At 40.3% G+C, this 21,991-nt stretch overlaps 1 protein-coding gene across 2 annotated transcripts; it reads right to left on the reverse strand.

Moving 5' to 3' along the window:
• Window positions 1-236: 236 nt before the first annotated feature.
• HACD2 (3-hydroxyacyl-CoA dehydratase 2) lies at window positions 237-21,956 on the reverse strand. 2 transcript variants are annotated; one of them, XM_058809541.1, is made up of 7 exons: window positions 21,815-21,956; window positions 15,775-15,892; window positions 15,474-15,492; window positions 12,906-12,994; window positions 7,022-7,143; window positions 6,176-6,354; window positions 237-5,503 (listed from the first exon to the last, which is right to left on the reverse strand). In XM_058809541.1, the coding sequence occupies exons 1-7, from the start codon at window positions 21,943-21,945 to the stop codon at window positions 5,421-5,423; spliced, it is 741 nt and encodes a 246-aa protein (XP_058665524.1). In that variant the 5' UTR covers window positions 21,946-21,956; the 3' UTR covers window positions 237-5,420. The 2 variants fall into 2 exon arrangements, with proteins under 2 accessions (XP_058665524.1, XP_058665525.1); XM_058809542.1 differs by lacking the exon at window positions 15,474-15,492 and having other exon boundaries at window positions 379-5,503; window positions 21,815-21,889.
• Between the last annotated feature and the right edge of the window lie 35 nt (window positions 21,957-21,991).

Here is a 21,991-nt window from a genome sequence, read left to right on the forward strand (position 1 = left end):
GTAATGTAAAATTTCTATGTACAAACTGCACAGAATAAATTGAATCTAGAGAGAGGCAGCTGTGGCACATCAAAGAGAAAAAAATATTTCTGATAACACTAATGCCCAAGCTAATTTGTGAGGCCATAAAAAGAGCTTTAGGATCTTGCGCATCTGTAAAGGAAAATATTATTCTGGAAATTAGTGATCAAGATTATTAAAAGAGTTACAAATTTTTAATCCACATTTGAAATTGCAACTACTTCAAAGGCAGCCTTCAGAAACCACCTAAGGAGCTTTATTAATTATCTTACCACTGTGAGTCTTCTGACAAGTGTGGAAGAGCATTTGTTTAGGAGACAGGAAGCAGAATTTAAAAGACACTTGATACTGAATGGAAGTTCCAGGCAGTTGGGTGGCTTGAATCAATCACTCCTAACAGCAGAAATGCTCAGTTCACATCACATGAAACTGAATCACACAGATATTCACACCTTTTTATTTTATATTCAGCAGCCCAGCACAGATCCCTCCTCTAGTCTTATATCAAGAACTGCCAATGCTTTAAGATGAGCCTTACATATTACTGTGACATTAATTTGCTGACAACCACAGAATCCTTATGCTTTTCAGATTCTTTACTGTTACCCTAGGGAACTAAAATTGTTCCACAGACACTGTTTTCAAACTGCAGAGAGGAAACACAAATAGCCAGTGATAGTTCCTGCAAGGCACAAGCAGAGCTCAGCACCTCTCCAGCACAGCATTTCTGAGTTTTTAATTACACAGCAGTGCTAAGTCACAGCCATCATGCGTAGGACATGTGCTGATGCTGGGCATGACAACACCATTTCATCCCCTCTCAGTCAACAAAAAAATCACTGTAGTTGTGCAATCTTATGACAAGCATATGCCTGGAATAATAGCACTCACTCTGCAGCTACCACTCAGTTCCTTTTAGAGGATTATAACTTGTTATTTATGGGCATTAATGTCATCCAGACACAGTTTTTAAATCTCTCTCAGGAAGTGTTAAAAATGCTAAAAACGTTGCCGTGGTAGCAGACATATTATATTTAGTAGATGAACTCTGAAGTACTCTGTTGCATTAGTTTAGCATTCCACTATATTTATAATACTCAATTTTGTTTTTGAAGGAAACCATCAGCATCAAGTACAGAAAACAGCAGGAGAACAAAGAGCTCACACTCAACTGAGGATCCTTCAGGGAGTTCTGAGTGTTGACACAGTCAGTTCAATGTGTTGTTATGAGAACTTCTTTTCAATGTGGAAAGCAGAGCATTAATAACAACATGAAGTTTCTTATTTCTTTTGTCCGAGTTCCAGAGTTACCTATGCTAAAAAGAACTTGTAAATTAGAAGATACACATTGTATACAAATGAATAAAAACACAGCCCTAACTCATACTTGCAAAGTATCTGCTTTTGTTCCTTAAACAGTAACAATACAACATATTTTGTTCAGAATTATTTTATTTGGATTATAGCAATTAGTATCACTGTTCAGTAGGCCAAATCCAGGCAGAGAGCACAGAATCAACTGCACAAGGCAACAACACAGACTAGTATTTTAGCATACAAACCATTTCACTGCATTATCAAGTTGAAATATCTTTCAACCATGCATAAAAAAATCTATGCTTAAGTCTTTCAGAGCTCCAGGTAATATCAGATTCCTAAATATACAAAAAATACATTTAACTTATAATAATCTTAGTGAATCAGACTTATAAAATTACAATTTTATTCTTCACAACATAGAAAAAAATACAAAAATGACTGTATATAGTTTTCACCCAAGTTTCACTGACATATACATCAAAATATATGATTTGATGTATACTCATGAAAATTTTAAGCTGAAAGATAAGTTTTAAAATGAAACTGCAGATTGGTCCACACAAATGCCAACCTTCATAATGATAAGAAAAAAACCCTCTGATAAAAACATCACATTGTGAAAAAATTACAATTTACCTGCACTGTAACCTGCATTCTTACTGTAATTTACAAATATGAACATGTCTACAATTCCAGTTGTAAAGCACACACTGGTGAAAACCTTGGTCTTTTGGAGGGTAGTGACTAACTCAGAGCTGGCATGGTAGAACAGAAAGTGCTGTCAACTGAACCAGTGCACACAACAGAGAGCACCAAAGCAGGGGGGCCTGCTGGTTTGGAGAGGCTGAGAGAGAACATGCAAGCCAAGTAAACAGTCTGTGGGGAAAATAAACCCTTCTGCACTTGTGACACAGTACCAATCAAAGCTTCTGTTACAGAGCTCAAGAAACCACAATTTCAGTGACAGATGAGGGGAAACTTCTCTTATGAGGAGAAGAAACCCCACATGTGTCAGCAAAATCAGTATTAGGGAACAACCCAAACAGTTTTAGGGTATCACACTACAGTTCTCTCTCAAGATCACCTTCCAGTGATTTCCATGGAAGTTTAACTTGAAAAAGCACTGCAACATAAAGCACTGAATTTTTGTACACACTAACTGCACATTCAGACTTCAGAATATAATCCATAAATCATCTTTGCCGGTGAGAATTTTGACTGATAACGCAACTACTTTTTCTTTTGAAAAGAAAAGTAACTCCATTTTCTTTTAAAAGGCCATAGTTTATTTGCATATCTGTCATAAACTGATACTTTCAATTAAAGTAAATATTCCATATTAAAGCCTATTCAGCAAAGGTGTTGGTTGTACAAGTTTTCTCACTACTGGCAGCTTGCTCTGCTTTTCCATGGTGCCAGTGCTATCTGTTGTAGATCTGTTCTGTATCTTTCTCATCAACAGAGCCTGGAGCTTGCTTATTCATGCAGGAATATTACACAGCCATTTTTTATCTCCAAATTGGACCAACAAATTTGAAACCAAATCTTTTACTTGGGCACAGAAATCAAATTAAGAAAAGTTCAGGAGCTGAGCATTGACAATATCCAGTAACCTAAGTACATCAGGAAATCAGATCTTTTAGATGACATCCTTCAGAAATATTGACATTAACTTCTTTAATAGCAAGTAGAAGCAAAAGGAGATTTTTGTTCAGAGGTGGAAGCTCACACTTTCAAACAATGACTTTAGAATAATGTAACATTTCTCAGATCACTACAACAAAGCTCATAACCTAATACAGAAATTAATGGAATTGTTGCGTCTTTGAATCCAAAACCATTTTGAGGTTGTATATGGCCATAGTAATACAATCACAGAATTGTTTGGGTTGGAAAAGACCTCTAAGATTGAGTCCAACCATCATCCTAACACTGCAAAATCCCAGTAAAACACATCCTCATGCACCAATCTTCAGGTATTTTAAATACCTTCAAGGATGGTGACTCTACCATGTCCCTGGGCAGCTTGTTCCAATGCTTGACATTTCTTTCCATGAAGAAATTTTCCCTAATATCCCATCTAGACCTTCCTTGTCACAACAAGAGGCAGTATTCTCTAGTCCTACTGCTTGTAACTTGGGAGAAAAGACCAACACCCAACTTGCTACAACCTCCTGTGTTTTATAATCCAGTCAATAACTGGCTCCAAAATGTTGAAAATAGAACAAAGATTATTATTGTCTCTTGTCCTTTCTCTGCCTATAATAACCCTGTTTGTGTTGAACAGGAAAGGCTCTGTATAGTCAGACACAGGGAAATTCAGTCTTTTTGATGGAGCCAAAGAAAAATCACTGAAAAATAACAAGTTTGGTTTTTTTTAATATTGCTCTGACAAGCATAAATCTGAATAACTGTATATAATAAATGTATATGATAACTGTAAATCCAGCTCTTCCCAACTGCTAGAACAGAGAGCCTGTGTCCTCAGTACCTCCCAGCTGTGTTTAGAAGAGCTGGGATGTGTCAAACACAACCAGGCCATGTGCAGGGGAGTGCTGGCAGGCCCAGCATGAGGCAGCACTGCAGGCAGCATGGGAGGGTCACACCTCATCTGTGCACTGAATCATGACCAGAGGGAAGCCAGAGAGGCTCACATGTCTAGTGACTCCCACTGGCTGCAGACAGGACTGTCTGGCCATCAATTCCTAACAGAGCAAAGCCATAACCTACATTTCCTTTTGTCTCTGCCTGGATATCCATTCATTTACCTTCTCCTTTTGTTCCCTTCATTCCCCACCCTGTTGCTCCCAATCAGAAGTTTCTTCTAGGCTTGGGCACAGCTCACACAGCACTAATGCTTTCTGCCTCACCACAAGCCTTTCTCAGCTCCTTCCTTCCTTTTCCTTTTCCCTTCCAAGGAAAGGTAACGCCTGAGAACCTGAGAAAGCACCTAGGAGAATGTAACTTCTTGTGGTCTTCCACTCTTTCCAAAGAGCAGACGAGGGTGGCTTGTCCTCCATGCAAAGGCAGCAAGTAACACGTGAGAATTTGCTCTGCAAGGAGCAGATTGTGACTCTGCAACACTTCAGAAGCTGAGTGCCTGGAACTGCCTGCTTGGATGTGCCAGAGTGATGACCTCAGTCACTTGAGAAAAGTCAGGCTAAGGAACAGGGCCCCCAAACACAGGAGACCAAGCAGACCTCAGCACTGAAAGATGAGTATCACAGACAATGACTAGAGATGATAATTTATAGTAAAAAAGGGAGAACTGCACCTGTTTCTGGGTGAACTACCTCCTTATATTGTTTAGATTCATTACTGATACCACTAAAGTATTACAGTTAGTATTATTTATTTTTTTAATATGCAAAAAAAGTATTCAGGGATGCAGTGCTTGGGGTAGTTTTAATGTTTTGGATAAGAATTACAGCCTCTGAATTAATATTAGCATCTGAGTGATCAGCTTAAACAAGATCTTCAGAGAGCACACTCTGGTCAGACACTGTTTAAATTCCTAAAGAACCACATTCCCCTCATTTTCCATAACTGGTTTCTTGTTCTTGCTCCCATCACCTTTAAATACACAACCTACCTTTCTAAATTCAAATACTTTGCCCAGATTACATTCTCCACTGAAGTCTCTGACATTATCCTGAAATATTCCAGAGCATATTGTTTGCTTTCACAGCAATACATACAGTTTCTGGCATGCAGTCAAGCACTTAAAAAAGGAGGTATCAGTAATATAATCCCAATTCAGGCATTTAGTGGGTACAACTTCATCACTCATACTGCAACCTTCAGGCATTTAGTAATAAATGAAAACCATTTAGCACATCATTTAAGGAAAAGGTTAACTGCCAAGCCATATAAAGTTTAAGTTTTCCGAAGCACTGCAAGCTGAAATTATTTCAATGTTTGACATCCTGGAATTTCACTGAAATCAGATTTATTAGTTATTCTTGCTAAATTACTGGTCTTTTACCTCTGACTTATCTTGGTATACTCTTTACAAATGTGCTGGGTATTGAAAAACTGCAGCATTTTGATGTTTGAAAAGTTCTGAAAAGGAGTTGGAATTACTCCGGCTTCTTGTGTTCCTCAGTGTGGGAGAGAACCTTCCGCCTCTGATGCAGCATGTGGAAATAGAGCTGAGGGAAGACTGAGGAGAAAACACACCCAAGTCAATAAAGAGTCAAGAGAGGCCTGCAAGATGCACAGTACATGGTCAAGGTCACCAATTCTCTATTAGAAGATATCCTAATCCACTTTTTGCTTAAGTTATCTATTGCCTTTACACTCTAAAGAGATGAACTGATATTGTTCTTAGGCTTCAGGTACTATTAATTTTTCTGCTAGAGAAATCACATTTTTAATAAAATGCAAAATGCCTTATTTAACTCTAAATGTGGAAGCAGATGACAAAAGCTGCCATAACTGCATGCACACAATACAAAGAAAACAGACTGCAGGGCAGAAAAATTTCCAGATTTGTTTGATTTTTTGTAATTCTACTGTCACTTTTTCAGGCTCTAAGGCATTTTATACACATCAGTGCCTCTTTCATCTCTGTCTATCCAGAGCTTTTTCTCTTTTTATTTCTAAAACTATGGTAAACAGCATGTTTCCAAAACAACAAAGGAGGGGGTGGAAAACATACATACACAAACAGCAAAAGCTGAAATTTCCATGAGAAACCTTTGGGAACCATGCAAAAATTAAACAAGGTCATCAGCAGGCTAAATTGGTTACTCCTATGTATGTTAATCCCACAATTGTTCGTTTTTCCCAGTACAGCTGTTAATACAAAGAAACCTAACAAACTCATACTTACTTGGAATGTAAGAGATCATGACCAGGATCAGGAATGTATAGTAGTCAAATGAAAAATTGTACTTGTTAGGTAAACTAATGGAATACAAGCCAGACTGCCTGACGAAGGGTAATGCAGCATATATTGTGAGTAATTCACCTGAGACTCCCATTGGATACAATACTATAAACAAAGTGTACCTAGAATGAAACACAGAAAGAATTAAAAGTTATTACAAACTCTGACAAAATGTTTGTTAAATGATATTAGAGATATTCAAATTTTGAATTCTCCACTCAGTATTTCTTTTTCTTAGATCTTATTTGATTAGAGAATGGCAAGGTATGAGCACTATTGCAAGGTGAGTATTCAGATCAGCAATCATTTGGAAATACTTAAAGATTTTATATGACAATCTACAAATTGTCTTTAAAGCTATTCTCCACACATACACACTTTGTTAATTTGATTTCTGAACTCTTTGGTAGAAGTAATTTTACTACTTAAAACAGGGTCAAATATAGTTGATGTTAATCAATGAGCTTAAATATAATTTCAATGACAACCACTGCATTCAAGAACTACTGCTAAATGTCAGTTTACTTTCTGACATCCCCTACTGTTACATATCAGTTTCTGACAAACAATTATTTTGAAAATGAGTTCAGACAAATGCCTCTTTCAGCTTGCAATGTAATAAATCTTTGTAACCCAAAAATCTGCTGGAAAGAAGCTAGGCAGCCACATTCACAAACAGGGCAATTACCTCAAGGCAGAATCTAATTTTTTGCACTGCAACTACTTTACAAGAGAAATAACCCTGTCAGATCAGTGCTTTAAGGCTGTAACTTTTACCATGCTACCGACCTGGCCCACTTGATGAGATAAGGGAGATGGTTTAACAAGCTAAAGGTGTAAAAAGAGTAACGGATGATCTCTGTGATTGTCCAGGCCACTACAAACAAGAGGACACTGTCTTCACTTTGTACCTGTGAGAACAGAGAAAAGGCTTTGTATGAGCTTGAGCATTACCAGTTATTCACCAGACCCAAGGAAACCTCAAAGAAATCAATTCCTGTGGGTTACTTTACTGCATCATTTTAGAGAACAGACTCCAAGAACGAGCTTAAAAGCAACATTAGTAACAACAGTAAAAACCCTTCTTATCATGCTCTGAATTTTTCTGGTTGCTTAAGAATAGCTCTGCTTCATGATCAGTTAACTTCAGCTCTCATATTCTGAGCAAGAATAAACCTGTACAAGAAATCCTGAAAAGCTGAGTATAATTCTTAACTCTTCCCATTCTATAAAGTACCAGCTTCTATTTCAGTCCTATGACTGTCTCCTAGTGCAGAAAGAATGGTCTAACACCTGATACTTGGCATACACTTAATATTCTGATACTAGCTCATGGTGCTTCTGAGCAGAAGCACTGTTTTCCTTTTCTGGTCAGAAACTGGGTGCTACTTTTGAGCAGCAGCAGAACAGCTAACACCAGATCTCAGGCTGGCAGGAGAGAAGAACCATGCTCAGATTGTCTCACCTCAGGTAAGCTTGACAGGCACCTGATTCACTGTTCCTTGCTCCATTTTCTGCTTATTGTAACTAGCACAGTTCCTCTAATGTTACACTCAAGGCAGTATCACGTTTCACTGCTTTACACCTCTTGGAGCTTTTATGTCACTCACACATCAGTGAGGCAGCTGCAACTCCCCCCACATTTTAACCCTGACATCAGCTCAGCTGCTCTGAGCATGGTGCTAATAATGCCAAGCTTGTGGGCTTGATCCCTGCATGGGATCATTTAGGAGCTGCCTCAGTGATCCTTGTGGGCCCCTTCAAGCCCAAACCATTCTGTAATAAACTGCCTTTATGTGTGATATTTATAAGGCAAATCCTCAAAAGCATGTACTTTAAAATGAAGAGCTATATTGATTAGATTATGGAGCATCATTATGAGGTTCAAGTTCCTGATGGATCTCAAGTACATGTGGGGTCACAAACCCACAGAACAAACTCTTGAGGGACCAGACATGATTTTAATTCAACCTTCTCCCTCTACTCTTCAACAGAATTCCCAGCTGTATGAGCACCTTGAGCCCAAATTCAGTGGACAGTGGGAATGAAAAGAACCCAACCACATGGGCCCATATTTTCTCTTTTCTTCCAACTCTTGAAAAAAGGGAAAAGGAAGTCAGGAGATGTGGGTAGCGCACTCTATTCATCTTGGACAAAGTATAAACCAACAGATAAAAAAAAAAGGGTCAAGAATGTATATATATATATATGGACAATCAGAATTTTCTTAATAGGAGGGGACTGCTAATATACTTTTGGGTAAAAAAAGGGAAATTTTTTCCAAGGGAATTACCCAGAAAAAGCTTTGTTACAGACTGCAAAACCCAGAAAAATTTATACAGAAATCTTGAGCTATCCTGGAATGCAGAGCTGCTGGTAATCAGTATTGTGCTGTAAATCTATGTTCTGCAGCATGTAACATTTCAGGTCACTTTCACTGCATTCTGCAGCAAAAGAAACTTATTCTTTTTCTTTTCCCACATTCTAATAATTTGTTTATATATTAATCTCCCTTACATCATCATAAAAGAGCAAAATCCAAAAATCATTTGGAGATTTTCAGAGAAGAGATCCAATCTATTTTTAGACATTGCTGCAGGATCCTAATTCTGTTTGAGGTCTGCTTTATAAGTTCTTAGTTCTCAACAGGGAAAAGTGAGCAGATGCTGCTGCTCCAGGAATGTGCTTGACAAGCACTCCAGAGCTGCATCTTCTGGCCAACTCGGGAGTAGCAGTTTAGTGATGAGTTCATCTAAACCTGTGAGGCCCAGGCTTCAACCTGTGCTTTAAATCCCACTTCTTTCCCTAGCTATGGAAATGGGAAAAGTCAAAACCCAAAGTTTGGAGCTTGAAGTAGCACCCAAGGATATGAGCAAGGACAAGAAACTGGGGTGCTACCAGTGAATCATACACATGGGAGTGGAAATTACAGCAGTTACAGTCCAGTTCTAGCACATGACATCTCTAACACTGCCTCCAAGGTCTGGTCTCCCCCTCTCCTTTGTATTGTAAGTTCACCCCATTATGAAACACACAACCCTGTTGGGTCACTTAAAGAATCACTGATTGTGCCTTCATAGCTTGTCTCCCTATCTAAGGAAAAACAATTTTTCAGGAGTCCTTACTCTTTTAGCCACTGCTAATGCTGCATTTGCATCATTCCTCCTCCAAGCTGAAGACAGGGCAAATACACAATAACCACTAAGGCCAATGCTCCCTGAGAATTCAATTCTTCTTCCACTACTTTCTTCATGCCAGTCTTTCATGGAAGTCTTAGACACAAGTCAAAATTTATTTACACCTAATTTATCCAACTCTTTTAATAGGGGTCAATCAAACAACAGGCATGATTTCTGGCATGTGTTTCAAGCCAACATATCAGCAAGGAGGGTCCTGGATATATTTCAGCTTTTCTTAAATACTGTGAATAGCCAACAATGTTTGCTAAAATATAAAAGAAACCACTGTCTTTTAAGATGCAAAGATGAGAACTGGGAGTTGACAAAATAAAGCCTGAGAGGTTTTTAATGTTCTCCTTAAGACTGGAAAGGGAAATTTCTCTACATTAAGAGAAACAGTTTGACAAATTTGCAGAAAATTTCAGCTAAACACATAATTAAGCAATCCAATGCAGAAGAGCAAAACCAGCAGCACTGTGCAAGTGTAATGATGGAAAATATTGGAACAGCATGTCTCTCTCCAAAGAGCTGGTTCTCTGGTGCAGTAATTAAAAAATAAAACATCAAATTCAGAGGAAAAAAAAGGAAATGTCACAGTAGGCACAAGGGGCCTGATAGACCATTGTGTTGTATGGTATTGTTTTAATTTTACATAGATGTAAAGCAATGATGAGTCAGGTTTTTCAACTGTACTAAGCCATTCAGACTTCTGACCCTTCCATCATGGACTTTTTACAACAACTTAGTCCTAAATATCCTAAGTTAAGATGTCATTCCCTCTTTTAAGTAAGTATGCTTTACTACTGATTGAAGATATCAATTCCCCACTGCAGGTACTAGAATTACCAATTCTACATGCTTTAAATGATGTTTTCACAGCATCTCTTGTCTGTGTGTTCTACAAAAGTTCCTCTAAATATAAATTACACTTATTTGCAACCCATCAGTAACTGAGCCCAATGGGATAAGCAATATATGCTTGCTGACACCATTTTTAAATTACCCATCAGAACTGGGTGCAGAATTATCTACCAGCACTACTCCACAAAGGCCTGCCATGATGTCACCAGATGATCTCACTGCTCACACAAATTCCAAAAGACCTCTTTTGAGCTGAAGGGCACTTTCTGTTCTCCTATGCCTACACTCTCCCTGCCCTTCACACCAGGCTGTTTGTTCTCTGCCCTCCTTTGCAGGGGAAACAGTAAAATTCACTGAACTGGTTCCTTTCTGAATAATGGCCAGCACTGGTGATGTGCCAGGCCCCCCTCCACAACACCAACAACTGCTCCCACAGTGCAGGTGAGGAGAATCTCAGTGTGCAGTGCTTTAACATTGCCATGCTTTAACATTTATTGTGAATAACTTCATATTGAGTTTAACAACACAGCAGCACTGAAGTCCACAAAAAGCACAAACAAGTTAGTGGCAAGAAGCATGCTTTAAATCACATCACATTTCCAAAAGTGTATCCTGACAGAAGGAGGATGCAATACACATTTCTTCTTTTAGCTGTATTATATATGAAGAGAGTCTGGAAAAGCAAGATACTGAACAAGTCTCATTCAAAAAGTTAAAGAGGAAAACTGCAGTTTGTTTTACAAGGACCTCATCATGCAACTGCATCGCTTACAAGTTCCACAAAGCTGTGTGAGAATTTAATCCTGGCCTTCACCATGGAGCTCACTTGTGCAGACAGCCCTTTAGAGAAAGTAGAACACTTGTGACACTTGCAAAACATCTCCCCATGTGAGCCTGCAGCTCCCTGGTCGGGGCAAGGGGAGGGAGCAGAACACAGCCTCTGATTTATTGGCTCTAAGTCACAGGTCAGAAATTCATCACAGGGTTCCTCATCCAAGCCATTCTCATACCCATTTACTAAGGCATTAAAAAAGTAACACATAATACAGTCTCTTGCAAGACTTTAACCATAAGACCACACAAGTGTGGGGAAAAAAATCTGCATGGAATATTGTTGAAAGAATCCTTGTTAAAAGTCAAATATTTGGCTACACTCATTGCTCCCATTTTGTCAATTTTCTCTGGTGAGAATGTGGGCATAAGCTTCAAAAAAACCTAACCCACAATCACATTACAGGTTTTTCTTTGATGTCTAACAGACAACACATAGAATAATTCTAATCCTTCCAATGTAACCTTTAATGTTTGGGTTACTTCAAAACCAGGAGACAATTCATAAAAACAGATTATCACTGTTTTTTATGAAGCACCAGATATCCCAAAATCATATAGATAACAAGCAAAACTCCAAAACTATTTATTGTAAGCATTTTATAAATATATATAAAATCTAACATCTTGAGATTATGTTTTTTTTAATCAAAACCTAGTACTTACTTCTGGTGAGTTAAACAGAGACCAGAGTACATTAATGTGCACCAATAGGGAAGTCCAAGGTTTTATGTTTATTGAGAAAAATAACATTCCTCCACTTTAAGTAGCATGAAACTGAAGCTTCACATGAACAAGCATCACAATACCAGAAAGGACTGATAATTGCTGGGAACTACAGTGACTGATGTTACTCTACATGTGCATGGATGCTCTGATAGCAGGTTTGGAGGAAGGAAGAGAAAGCAGCTTCCCTCAAGACTTTGTAGTAAGCCAAGTTCCTTAAGACATTCTCCATTCAAGTCACAAATAATCTTATGCATAAAATGACTGTCACTTATTTCAGGCACCCATGCTGACACTGGTATCAAGACTAATTTCTTTCTTTAATGAGAAGAAAACTAGTAAAATTATTTGGCTACAGCAGAGATGCAGCATATTTGGGCTACTACAAGGATTCAGATGACATGAATCAGTCACCATAACCTGTACCAATTAAAGCATGTCTAGATTTTCAAATAGCTGTCAGAAATCATGTTCAAAAAACAGGGCTTCCAAAAGATTCTAAAGAGATCTGCCTAAAGTACAGCACTGTTTGGTGTGGTGAGCAGTGAGAAAAAACACTCAGCCCCCAAAATTTACCTACATTTGAATATAAGAAAATTGAATGAAGGACAGAGGAAAGATTACCCTGGAGAGTGACAATGGAGAGCATGGAGCAGTGCTGTGCACAAACAATTGAGGGGGAGTTTCAGGTGCCACAGGAAGTGAACTGCATATGCAGGAGGGCAATGAGATTTTGCTTTTAATGCTGGCACGAGTGAGATGAACACTACAAGGCTGTACCAAATTCTGTGTTCTGTGTTACACACTGGAAGCTGTGTAACTGTCAGTAAGGACTGCAGAATCTATCCAGGAGCCAGATGCCTCACAGCGACAGAATCAGACCTCGCTCTGTTTGACTGTCAACAAAAGATGACATCAGACCTGTTTTTATTTCTTTTGATCCACAGAAATTCATATGAACAATTTCCCATGGGGGGATACAAACAGAAGACATTTTAAGGACAATAAGACAGCAGTCAACACTTACTTTTCAGAATGGATCAATAGCTTTTCTATCAATTTGTATCTTGACTTACCTCTTTTACACTATGTGTTACTGCCCATGTCAGGAAAACCCTTGACATCACTTGGAAAGCAGTCAGAACAACAGAAGAGGGGACAATGCCTGGAAGATATTTTGCAATTAGTAAATATGCCTGATTAACGAGGTAGGGTGGGGAAATAAAACACAGCTATACCAAAGTCCAGTTATTTGAAATTTCTGGAAGGAAAGCATATAATTTTTTTTAATTTGAAATTCTGAAGTCAGTCCTTCAGTATGTTTATACAGCATAATGCAGTGCGAATCCCCTGACAAGGCTTTCTGCATCAAAATGCAAACAAATGTAATTGATCTCATTGCAATCACAGCACAGTCCTCAATACACAGAACAGCTCAATCAGATAATTCCAATCAAACAGCTTCTGGGATACAGAATTTCAAATAATCCTGTTTGATTAAAATATCCAAGATACTCTTCATTACTGTGATTTAAAAAGTAAAGACAATAAATATGCTTTGCACTGTATACTCTAAGAAAAAAGAGCCATCAAAAATTATAAGTCTTTTTCAGAAACACTGATCTAGCCCATATTTCAATAGATGAAAAGTTTGTAGCTCCTTCCTGGAAATACAACTCAGAAAAACCCCCAAACCAAAAAAAAAAAAAAAAAAAAAAACCAACCAAAAAAACCAACCCCACAACAAACAAATCCCAGGGAACAGCTGATGCACTGGCAGGTACAGAGGCAACTTGAAGATTTTCTCAAGCAAGCAGATATCACTGGTTCTCCCAGCAAGTTCCAACTGACCTGTCAGTAAAAGGACCCTACACAGCCAGGTCTGTCAGAGCAGGAATAGTTTTAGACTGTAAGATTACACAAAATTTCTACAGTTTGCATCTCAAAGTTTTATTTTCTTCTAATAGTGAAATGATAAAGAGCAGGTGTAGCTCCTAAGAGACAGTAAAAAGTGCTTGTAAAGCTAATGCAAACCACAAGCAACCCAACAGCCTCAGAGAGATGCAGGGACCAAACAGAAAATGAATTAGGAAGAGAGAGTAAGAAAAGCCAAAAACAAGTTTCAGTTGAATTATTTTCATTGATATGTTTTGGCTTCTTTGAGAGGGAAAAGGAAAATCCTACAGACATAGTTCTCTTCAGTTTTATCCCACTGTCTTGGTCTCTGGACTACGTTACCTCCTTTCCAGCTCTGCATTTTTTAAATTTTTGCCATATGTCAAAGTCCTGTTCTCAACCATGCTTCACAGAGACACTCCCCTATCAATGCTTGTATTTTGAAGGACTTGCCTCACAGATGCTAACATTTCAGATTCTACTGAAAAGATGTAGAGAGAAAAGTTATGCTGATACACACAGCCATCTGTCACACATAAGCTTTTCTATTGACAGAGAATTACAGCTCCAGTTAGAGCAATTAGTTCAGCAGGGGCAAAGGAATCTGCAAATTTCCTGTTTCTCCTTCCATAGGAACTTGTGCTACAGTCAGTGAGACTGCAGCAGACAGCAGCAGTGCATCCAGCTGTGCAAACCCCCCTCACTTCATTTAGCTGACAAACACTTCCATTAACAGAAAAAAATATAATCCACAGCCACTTACAAGAAAACCAGTCTTTTGCAAAAGAGTTTTGTTAGGGAAAGCAAAAAGAATAAAACCAGTATAAAATGTTGCCACTTGCTCCTAATGGCTCTCTCTAATATTAAATTGTGCTACTAAGGATCACATGAGCTAAATGGATCCACACCTCAAATCAACTGAGAAAACAGCAAAGCACTATGGATTTAGGATGATAAAACTAGCATTTTATCTGCAAGGTTTTTTCTCCAGTGTTCCAAGATTTAACTTCTGCTTCTTGCCACTTGTTAAATAAGACCTTAAAAATGGTACATTTTAATATTAATTTTTACTTTTTTTTTAAGTATGTTTATTCTGGTAAAAAAACAGTAATTGAGATTTAGTAAAATTAAACAGCATTGGAAGGACTGCCTTGGCAGCACAGGCAAATAGATGAACACACAGTTTACTCTGAGAAACTTTTACATTAATTTGAGGTGTATATGATCATTCCCTTCCTGGGGTAATCTGTGCACAGTTCATGAAATGCCTTCTAAAGACATTTTCAGAGCAGCTGGATGATTCAGGAGGGTCAGAACTACTTCATTAACTACAGAACCAGACTGCCCTCTGCTGACACATTCCCAGCACCAGCTCTCCCAACACCTCACTTGGTTATTGAAGCATCCCCCAGAACTCACTATGAACCTATAATCCAATAACTTCTCCATTATGTGGCTGCCTGGACAATGATGAAAAATGCCAAATTCGTAGTTGCAGCTTTGGGAACCTCAACACCATCTTTAAGTAGTGGCTAGTAAACATTCAGATAGGAGCTAAAGCACTGTTTAATTGTTTTGTGACTTCTCAAATTAGGGAGTTAAAAACTGCAATGTATTTCAAACAAAAATTAGTAAGTTATGCAAGCAGTAAATTCAGCAATTCACAGACTGTAACATTTTTCTTGCTAATATATTGCTAAAAGTTCAGTCTTCTATAAAAATAGTAAACAGAAAATTTGCAAGCTTACCAAGTGCACAGTGCAGAATCTAGAACAAAAAGAAAAATTCAAATCACTAACATTTCAAATTAGCAATTCAGACACATATTTAGTTCTGTTACAAGTGTTTAAGATTCAGTATTTGCATTTCAATGATTAAGATTAATATTTAGCTCTGCTGCCCAAGCTAAATAGCAGACAGTAAAACTCCCTCTTGCTAAAAGGAAAACTCAGCTTTTGTGTGAGCTCTTCAGCAGAATGAAAGTAAATGTAAGAAATACAACACATTCATGCAAATATTAGTAAGGCCAGGGAATAGGACTACACTCACCTCTAGCAAAGCTCCAGTTTGGAAGAATTTCAGGGGCTTTTCTATTGAATAGTAAAGGCTGTGGTAGCTGCCTTTAGCCAGATATGCCCGAACTAGGCCGACTGCAATAACGAGCCACCTGAAACAGAGACAAAAGGAGACATTAAGCAAAGCATAAATTAAAAGAAACCTTTAATCTCTCTTTCAATACTTGAGGAAGCAACAGGCAGAACTGTCCTGAAATACACTAACTCTGCAAAACTGGAAATGTCAAATACTTGCATCTTCTACAAATTTACCCAAGTGAAAGATGATGCATTTTAAAAGCATTTTTCAGCACCAACATGGCAGCAATTTCTCTAATGTCTCAATTTATTTTTCAGTGAGCTCTGTTTAATTAGTTATGGAATGTATTCATGGCAGATTGGCATCATATTTTCTCAGTTGAAGCAGAAAACCCCTGACAGCTAGTGAGACCTATTACCAGCTTAGAGCAGTATGACATAAACAAGATTCAGAAGGAATGGATTTTAACATTTTGGTTCAGTTCAAAGTAAACTCCTGGACTCTATGAGAGGTCATCCAGCTTAGCTGGGAGCATATATTATATGAGAAATGGTTATAGATGAATAACTTCAAGGAAACTGAGCCTGCTAAAGCCTTGAAGACAGCATGGCCATTCCCATCCCAGTTTTCCTTTTTAACCAACAAATATATCTGAGCCTATGTAAGCCATGCCCATGTAACTGCAACTGTATGTGAACAATGTGACCTGTTAACCCTGCTCATTTTCCCTTCAGGTAACTTAAACAAACCTAAACAATTTTCATCCTGGCTGATGAAGCTTTCACTAAGTACCACAGCCGTCCAGAGCTGGTGCTTGTCCCCAGCATGAGAAATTCTTCAGTCAAGCCTTTGCCAAACCACAAATCCAAGGTGAGTGGTCAACCCCAGTCAAACACTCTTCATTTGAAAATAGCATCTATAGTGAGCTTTATTTCCAATTGCTTTTGGCAATATGGGGAGAAGGGGCTGCTTGGTCAAGGAGAATCCTTAACAGGGGCCCCCAAACCTTCCACTGACAGGCTCATCCTGGCTGTCTAATGCTCAATTACTCTGAGTGCCACCCAGTTTTACCTCCACCTCCCTCCAAACTCCCTGTGTAAATCACCAAGTGTCATTGCTAACAGCTCACCTCAATGTGTAGACATGTAGCAAGCCCACTGACTACACAATAGTTTTCACCCTCTGGAAAAAAGTGTGCAGCTGTGGTTTTGTAACAGGGATGATGAAGAAATTCCCTTTATTTACAGCATACAAGAATCTTACAAGTACCACATTAGCTTGGATATTGCAGAGTATGTGCACATATTATCCCAAATGTAACAATTGTTTGAAACACGCAGTGAAGTTCAAGAGTTACTTATTGTTGAAGATTTTTCAACAATAAGCAACTGCCATCCAAGTTTGTGTTTGTAACAAAATCTGTTAGCAGAACTGAAAGAAAGCTAATTACTTTGTGCCTTAACTTCTGGAAGACAAGCACCAAAGTAAAGCAGGGGGAGTGGGGAAGATAAATGGGAAAGAGAAACAAGCCCTCCCTTTCTACAGAGTGACAAGTTATTTCAGTTAAAGCCATCTTGTGAAACCAAAAGACAAACATTTGCAAAGTGATTGCTGTTTACAAGGAATAAATCCGATTCATTTTGTATTTGGACTTCAGTGCAGAATAAACCAGTAAGCACCAGAGTATTAGTGATTGTCCCCTGTAACACCAACTGCTTCTTCTTTAGGACAGGAATCAGAGCAGGCTGACACTGTACTCTTCTCATCTGTCAAGTTTCTCTGTTTTTCCTGATCTTCCACGTTTGTTGAGAAACTGCTGAATTGAGCAATTTCTGCAGTTGCACAAGATGCCAGCTCTTGGCTGTGCCTGCCAACCATTCTCACCTGAGCAGAGACAGGTGAATCCCACAGCTCCCAGAGGAGCTCCAGCCTTTTGCTCTGCCCCACCCTCCTGCCAGATCACTGACTCCAGCAGGACTGTATTTCCATTCCATTTCCTATCCTTCAAAAAGCATTTGATACAGATCAGAGCATGAATCCATACGAAATTGAAAGCTGAGCCTGGTTTGTGCTGAAGCTTTTAGTATCTCTGTCCTGCTTCTGTGATTCTTAAATAGTTCTTCACCTTCTAGGACTAGACAAAATGGAACAGGAGAAGGTGAAACCAAGGAATATCAGCTGAAAACGGAACTTGGCAAGAAGTTTAGAAGGGCAGCAAAAGACACCACTGTCTCATGAAAGCTCATTTCTCTGACCTACACACTGAACTCCACCTGGAGTTACACTTCATTAAATTACTGTTACCCTGTCTGTAAACTCCAAACGGGACAATTACCATTCTTTGATTAATCCAGAATAAGAAAAATGTATACTGAACACACAGAGTTTTTCTACTTTAATTTGGTCAGACTTGATAGACAAGCTTTGTGCTCAGGTCCTTAGGTAAACTCCCTTGTCTCTCTCACAGGTCATAAAAAGGCATTTTCTTATGCAAAGTTTACTGAGGTTCTGTAACATTTATGCAAGAGAATACAGCAGAGCTATGCAGTGATTGCACCTGAAAGAGAGAAGTGTACTTTGACTCTCAACAAGCACTCAGGGAAGACATGGACAATGAAACTCATAACCTGGAACACTGAGTAACACTGATTAATACAAACCCTTGCACTGATTAATACAAGCCCTTGCACATTCAAAAGCTATTGCATTACCATCGACCTGGTTGAGTGAAATCCTTTTAAAATTCATTGTTTATACCACCACCAGCTACTTATACCCAGAAGTACTAGTCAGTTACAGCACTTGACTAAAAATAAGAAACCTTTTAAAGCAGCTTATCTAACATTTATACTCAGCTCTAGCAGCATGCCCCAACTCCCCACCCAGCACTACCCAGTGATTTTGGTCAGGCAGTTTTTAGGAACAATCATTTCTACGCTGCATCTCTGCCTCCAGAAATGAGCTCCCCATGCCAGGCCAGGCATGACTACACAGCTTCACTCTGTGATGGGGAAAGAGTCTGCCTGAACACGAGAGCAGCAAGATGCAGAGCTTTCTGCAGCTTAAGGCTGTGAACCATGGGCAGCAAAACCTGAGCAATACAGCTGAGAACCAACTGCAGTCCTGGTTATCCCCTCTACCATGATTGTCCCATTTCTAAAAAAAACCCACCCAAAACATGAACCATAGTAAGTGCATGCAGCTCCAGTCAGAGATCCACAGGTACCCATGCTTTTTGTACTGTTTTTGCTCTTGTAAAAACCATTGTATGCGTTTTTATGTAGGAATCCATACACTACGTGCACTACAGCATGAAACTAGAAATAAGATCTATTATTTTTGGAGTAAGTTGTGTTTTCTTTAGCTAAGCCAAGATAAATGCAAAGTAAATGCAGTAGCTATGCTGACATTTTTCAACTGTCACTTGATCTATTTTAAACAGTTAATACTTAAGGCAACTATGGTTTTAAAACATTTACTTTAGTACCTATTTACTGCACAACAATGTTGTTGTGTGCTTTAGTTTATAAGCCTTTTGTAAACCAAACCAAACAAACCACTTCCAAAAAATCCCATGTGCTGTTAGAGCATCACTTCATCACCTGGGCACCTTGAATTTTTTGGTTTTTTCTTTTCAAAATTCTCTTCCCAAGGCAGTGCAGTTGGAGAAACTAAGTCTGAGCACTCTGACTGACAGGGGGTCAGTAAATAATCAGTGCCACCAGTTGTGTATCGATCTTTCCATCTTTTCATCTGAACAACTGAGCTTCTGTCAACCAACTCTAGAAAACTACCATTTTAAAAGGCTTCACAATAATAAGAAACAAACTGAGCTTTTTTCCTAAGCTCAGTCCTGTATATTGTGGAAGTTCAGCAGTGTCCAGGGGAAGTGCAACCTCCTCATCCATTTGAAGAGGAATTATCAGCGAGAGCCCTCGGTGACCTACCCCAAAATAAAAGTGAGAGACAACACAGAGATATGACCATGATCACAGAACTCATATGGTAACTCCCCAAACTGCAGAAATCATTTAATCACAGCCCTCTCCAGAAAAAAAGCAGCTCATGTTAAAGCACTATAAATCACATCCCACCCAAGAGTGGAATTTTCTAAGAGATTTGATGTAAATCACAAAAATGGGCAACACTGTGGTCAAGATTTATATGCCAACAGAAAGCTAAATAGAGCTTTATGCTATTTATTTCTGAGCTTCCAGCCCTCAATTTCTTTTTATTTGTTCTTCTTTCTTGAAGAAAGAAATTTCCCATGCCCAGGAGCTCACATGCCATGACAGAAAGTTCATGACCACAAAGAAAACCTTCCATTTATACCACAGCTTCTCTCTCAGGTTTTTTATATCTTTTATAAACACAAGTGAATTGCATATGAGCAGCAGAATAAGCAGGGAAATGCTTTTATTTCTTAGAAGAGTTCAGAGGTGAACTCCTTAACATTGTGCAGGGACACCACAACAAAACTAAAAAGTTCTCCTGACTGCCTGCAACATGTTGTATTACTCATGCAATTATTTCTGAAACAACAGATTACTTAAATCAAACTGGTGGGTAATTATCCTTGCCCTCTGAGTGAAATACCCTGCAAATATCCTATGGAGCCATCAACCAGCTCAGTGACATCTCACAGTAACACAGCTGTTGGGTAACGGGTGTACCAAGCACCTCACAAGAACCGAGCTCTGCCAGCTCCCCTACCGCTGACCCACACAAGTGGAAATATCTTGTAAGCTGAAACAGGATCAGCTGCCACCAGCAAAGGCTAGAATCTTCATGTCCAACTGCCTGATTGAAGTGGATTTTATCTATATTAATTCTACACTAACCTTTCCCCCTAACATGACACTACTGTGTTTGCTCAACTCCTCACCTGACAGGGTTTATCTAGTGGAAAACATCACCATTTGGGATCCATTTTAAAGGCTCTTTTCTTCTCCCACCCAAATATCCTTAATCTTTCAAAAGACCGTTTTATTTTTATCTGGATTGTAATGAGATGCGACAGCCACAAATTAATTAAAAAAAAAAAAAAAAAGAAGAAAAAAGTCTCCTTTCTCTTGAGAGTCCCCAGTTGTCACTATTTTTAGTTCTGTACCTGAGAACACACCTGAGCAAGCACCAATTGGCCCCAGACTGCATTACACCATGCAGGGCAAGGGCAGAGCACCAAGCTGGTCCAGGAGCTCACACATCCCAAAAGCAGCTTCCAACCTCAAATTACAGAGCAGCTGAAGGGTCTACGGAGAAATCCTGCAGGGCTCAAGATCTTTGCCTTTAACTACTGCTGCGGACAAATTCCCTGTATTTAGGGTCACCTCTAGTGAAACCTGCTGGACTCTACACCACAGACATGGTGATGTGAGGAACCTACGGCCAGCTGGATGTGAGAGCTGCTGCAGAGCAATGAACGTGTCAATGGCAGAGCCGGGCAGCTCTCAGGGAACCCGCACCCACCCCGTGCTGTGCACAGCCCGCTCCGGACGGGCAGCCGGACAGGCGGGGCGGGCAGCGCTGAGGGCTCACCCGGGCCGGGCAGGGACAGGCCGAGGGACCCCGGGCACCCAGCCGGGGTTACGGTCACAGAGCACGGCGAGAGCCGGGACAGCGGCAAGGCAGCTGAGCCTGGACGCGCAGGAGCCGCTCGCCAGCACGAGGAGCGGTGAGCGAGGGCTCGGCTGTGCGCCTGAGCCTGACCCGAAGTGCGAGGCAGGGCCGCTGACAGCACGGGGGGCACAGACCCGGCCCCGGGCGGCGCAGCCCATGGGCTCGGGACCGACGGGAGCGCGGCCACGGCGGCGGCGAGAGAGGCCGCTGCTCTCGGCCCGGCCCCGCTCGCTGCCCTGCCCTCGCTGCCCAGCCCTGCCCTGCCCTCGCTGCCCCGCCGAACCCACCCTCGGCCACAGCCCGGCCGAGCGCAGCCCCGCGCCCCGGCGGCGGCCCCCGCCGGGGAGCCCCGCGAGCGGCCCCGGCCGGTCCTTACCCCGCCGTCATCACCACGTTGTAGATAACGAGGTAGCCCGTGGCCAGCGCGCCCGGGCCCTTCCTGCGCCGCGCCTGCTGCCCGCCGTAGCCGTTGTCCGCCCGGCTCCCGCCGCTCCCGGCCGCCGCCATCTCGCGGCTCCCGCGCCCCGCCCGCTGCCGGCGCTCGGCGGGCGCG

This window comes from Ammospiza caudacuta, chromosome 8 (genome assembly GCF_027887145.1).
Source record: "Ammospiza caudacuta isolate bAmmCau1 chromosome 8, bAmmCau1.pri, whole genome shotgun sequence".
Classification (NCBI taxonomy): domain Eukaryota; kingdom Metazoa; phylum Chordata; class Aves; order Passeriformes; family Passerellidae; genus Ammospiza; species Ammospiza caudacuta.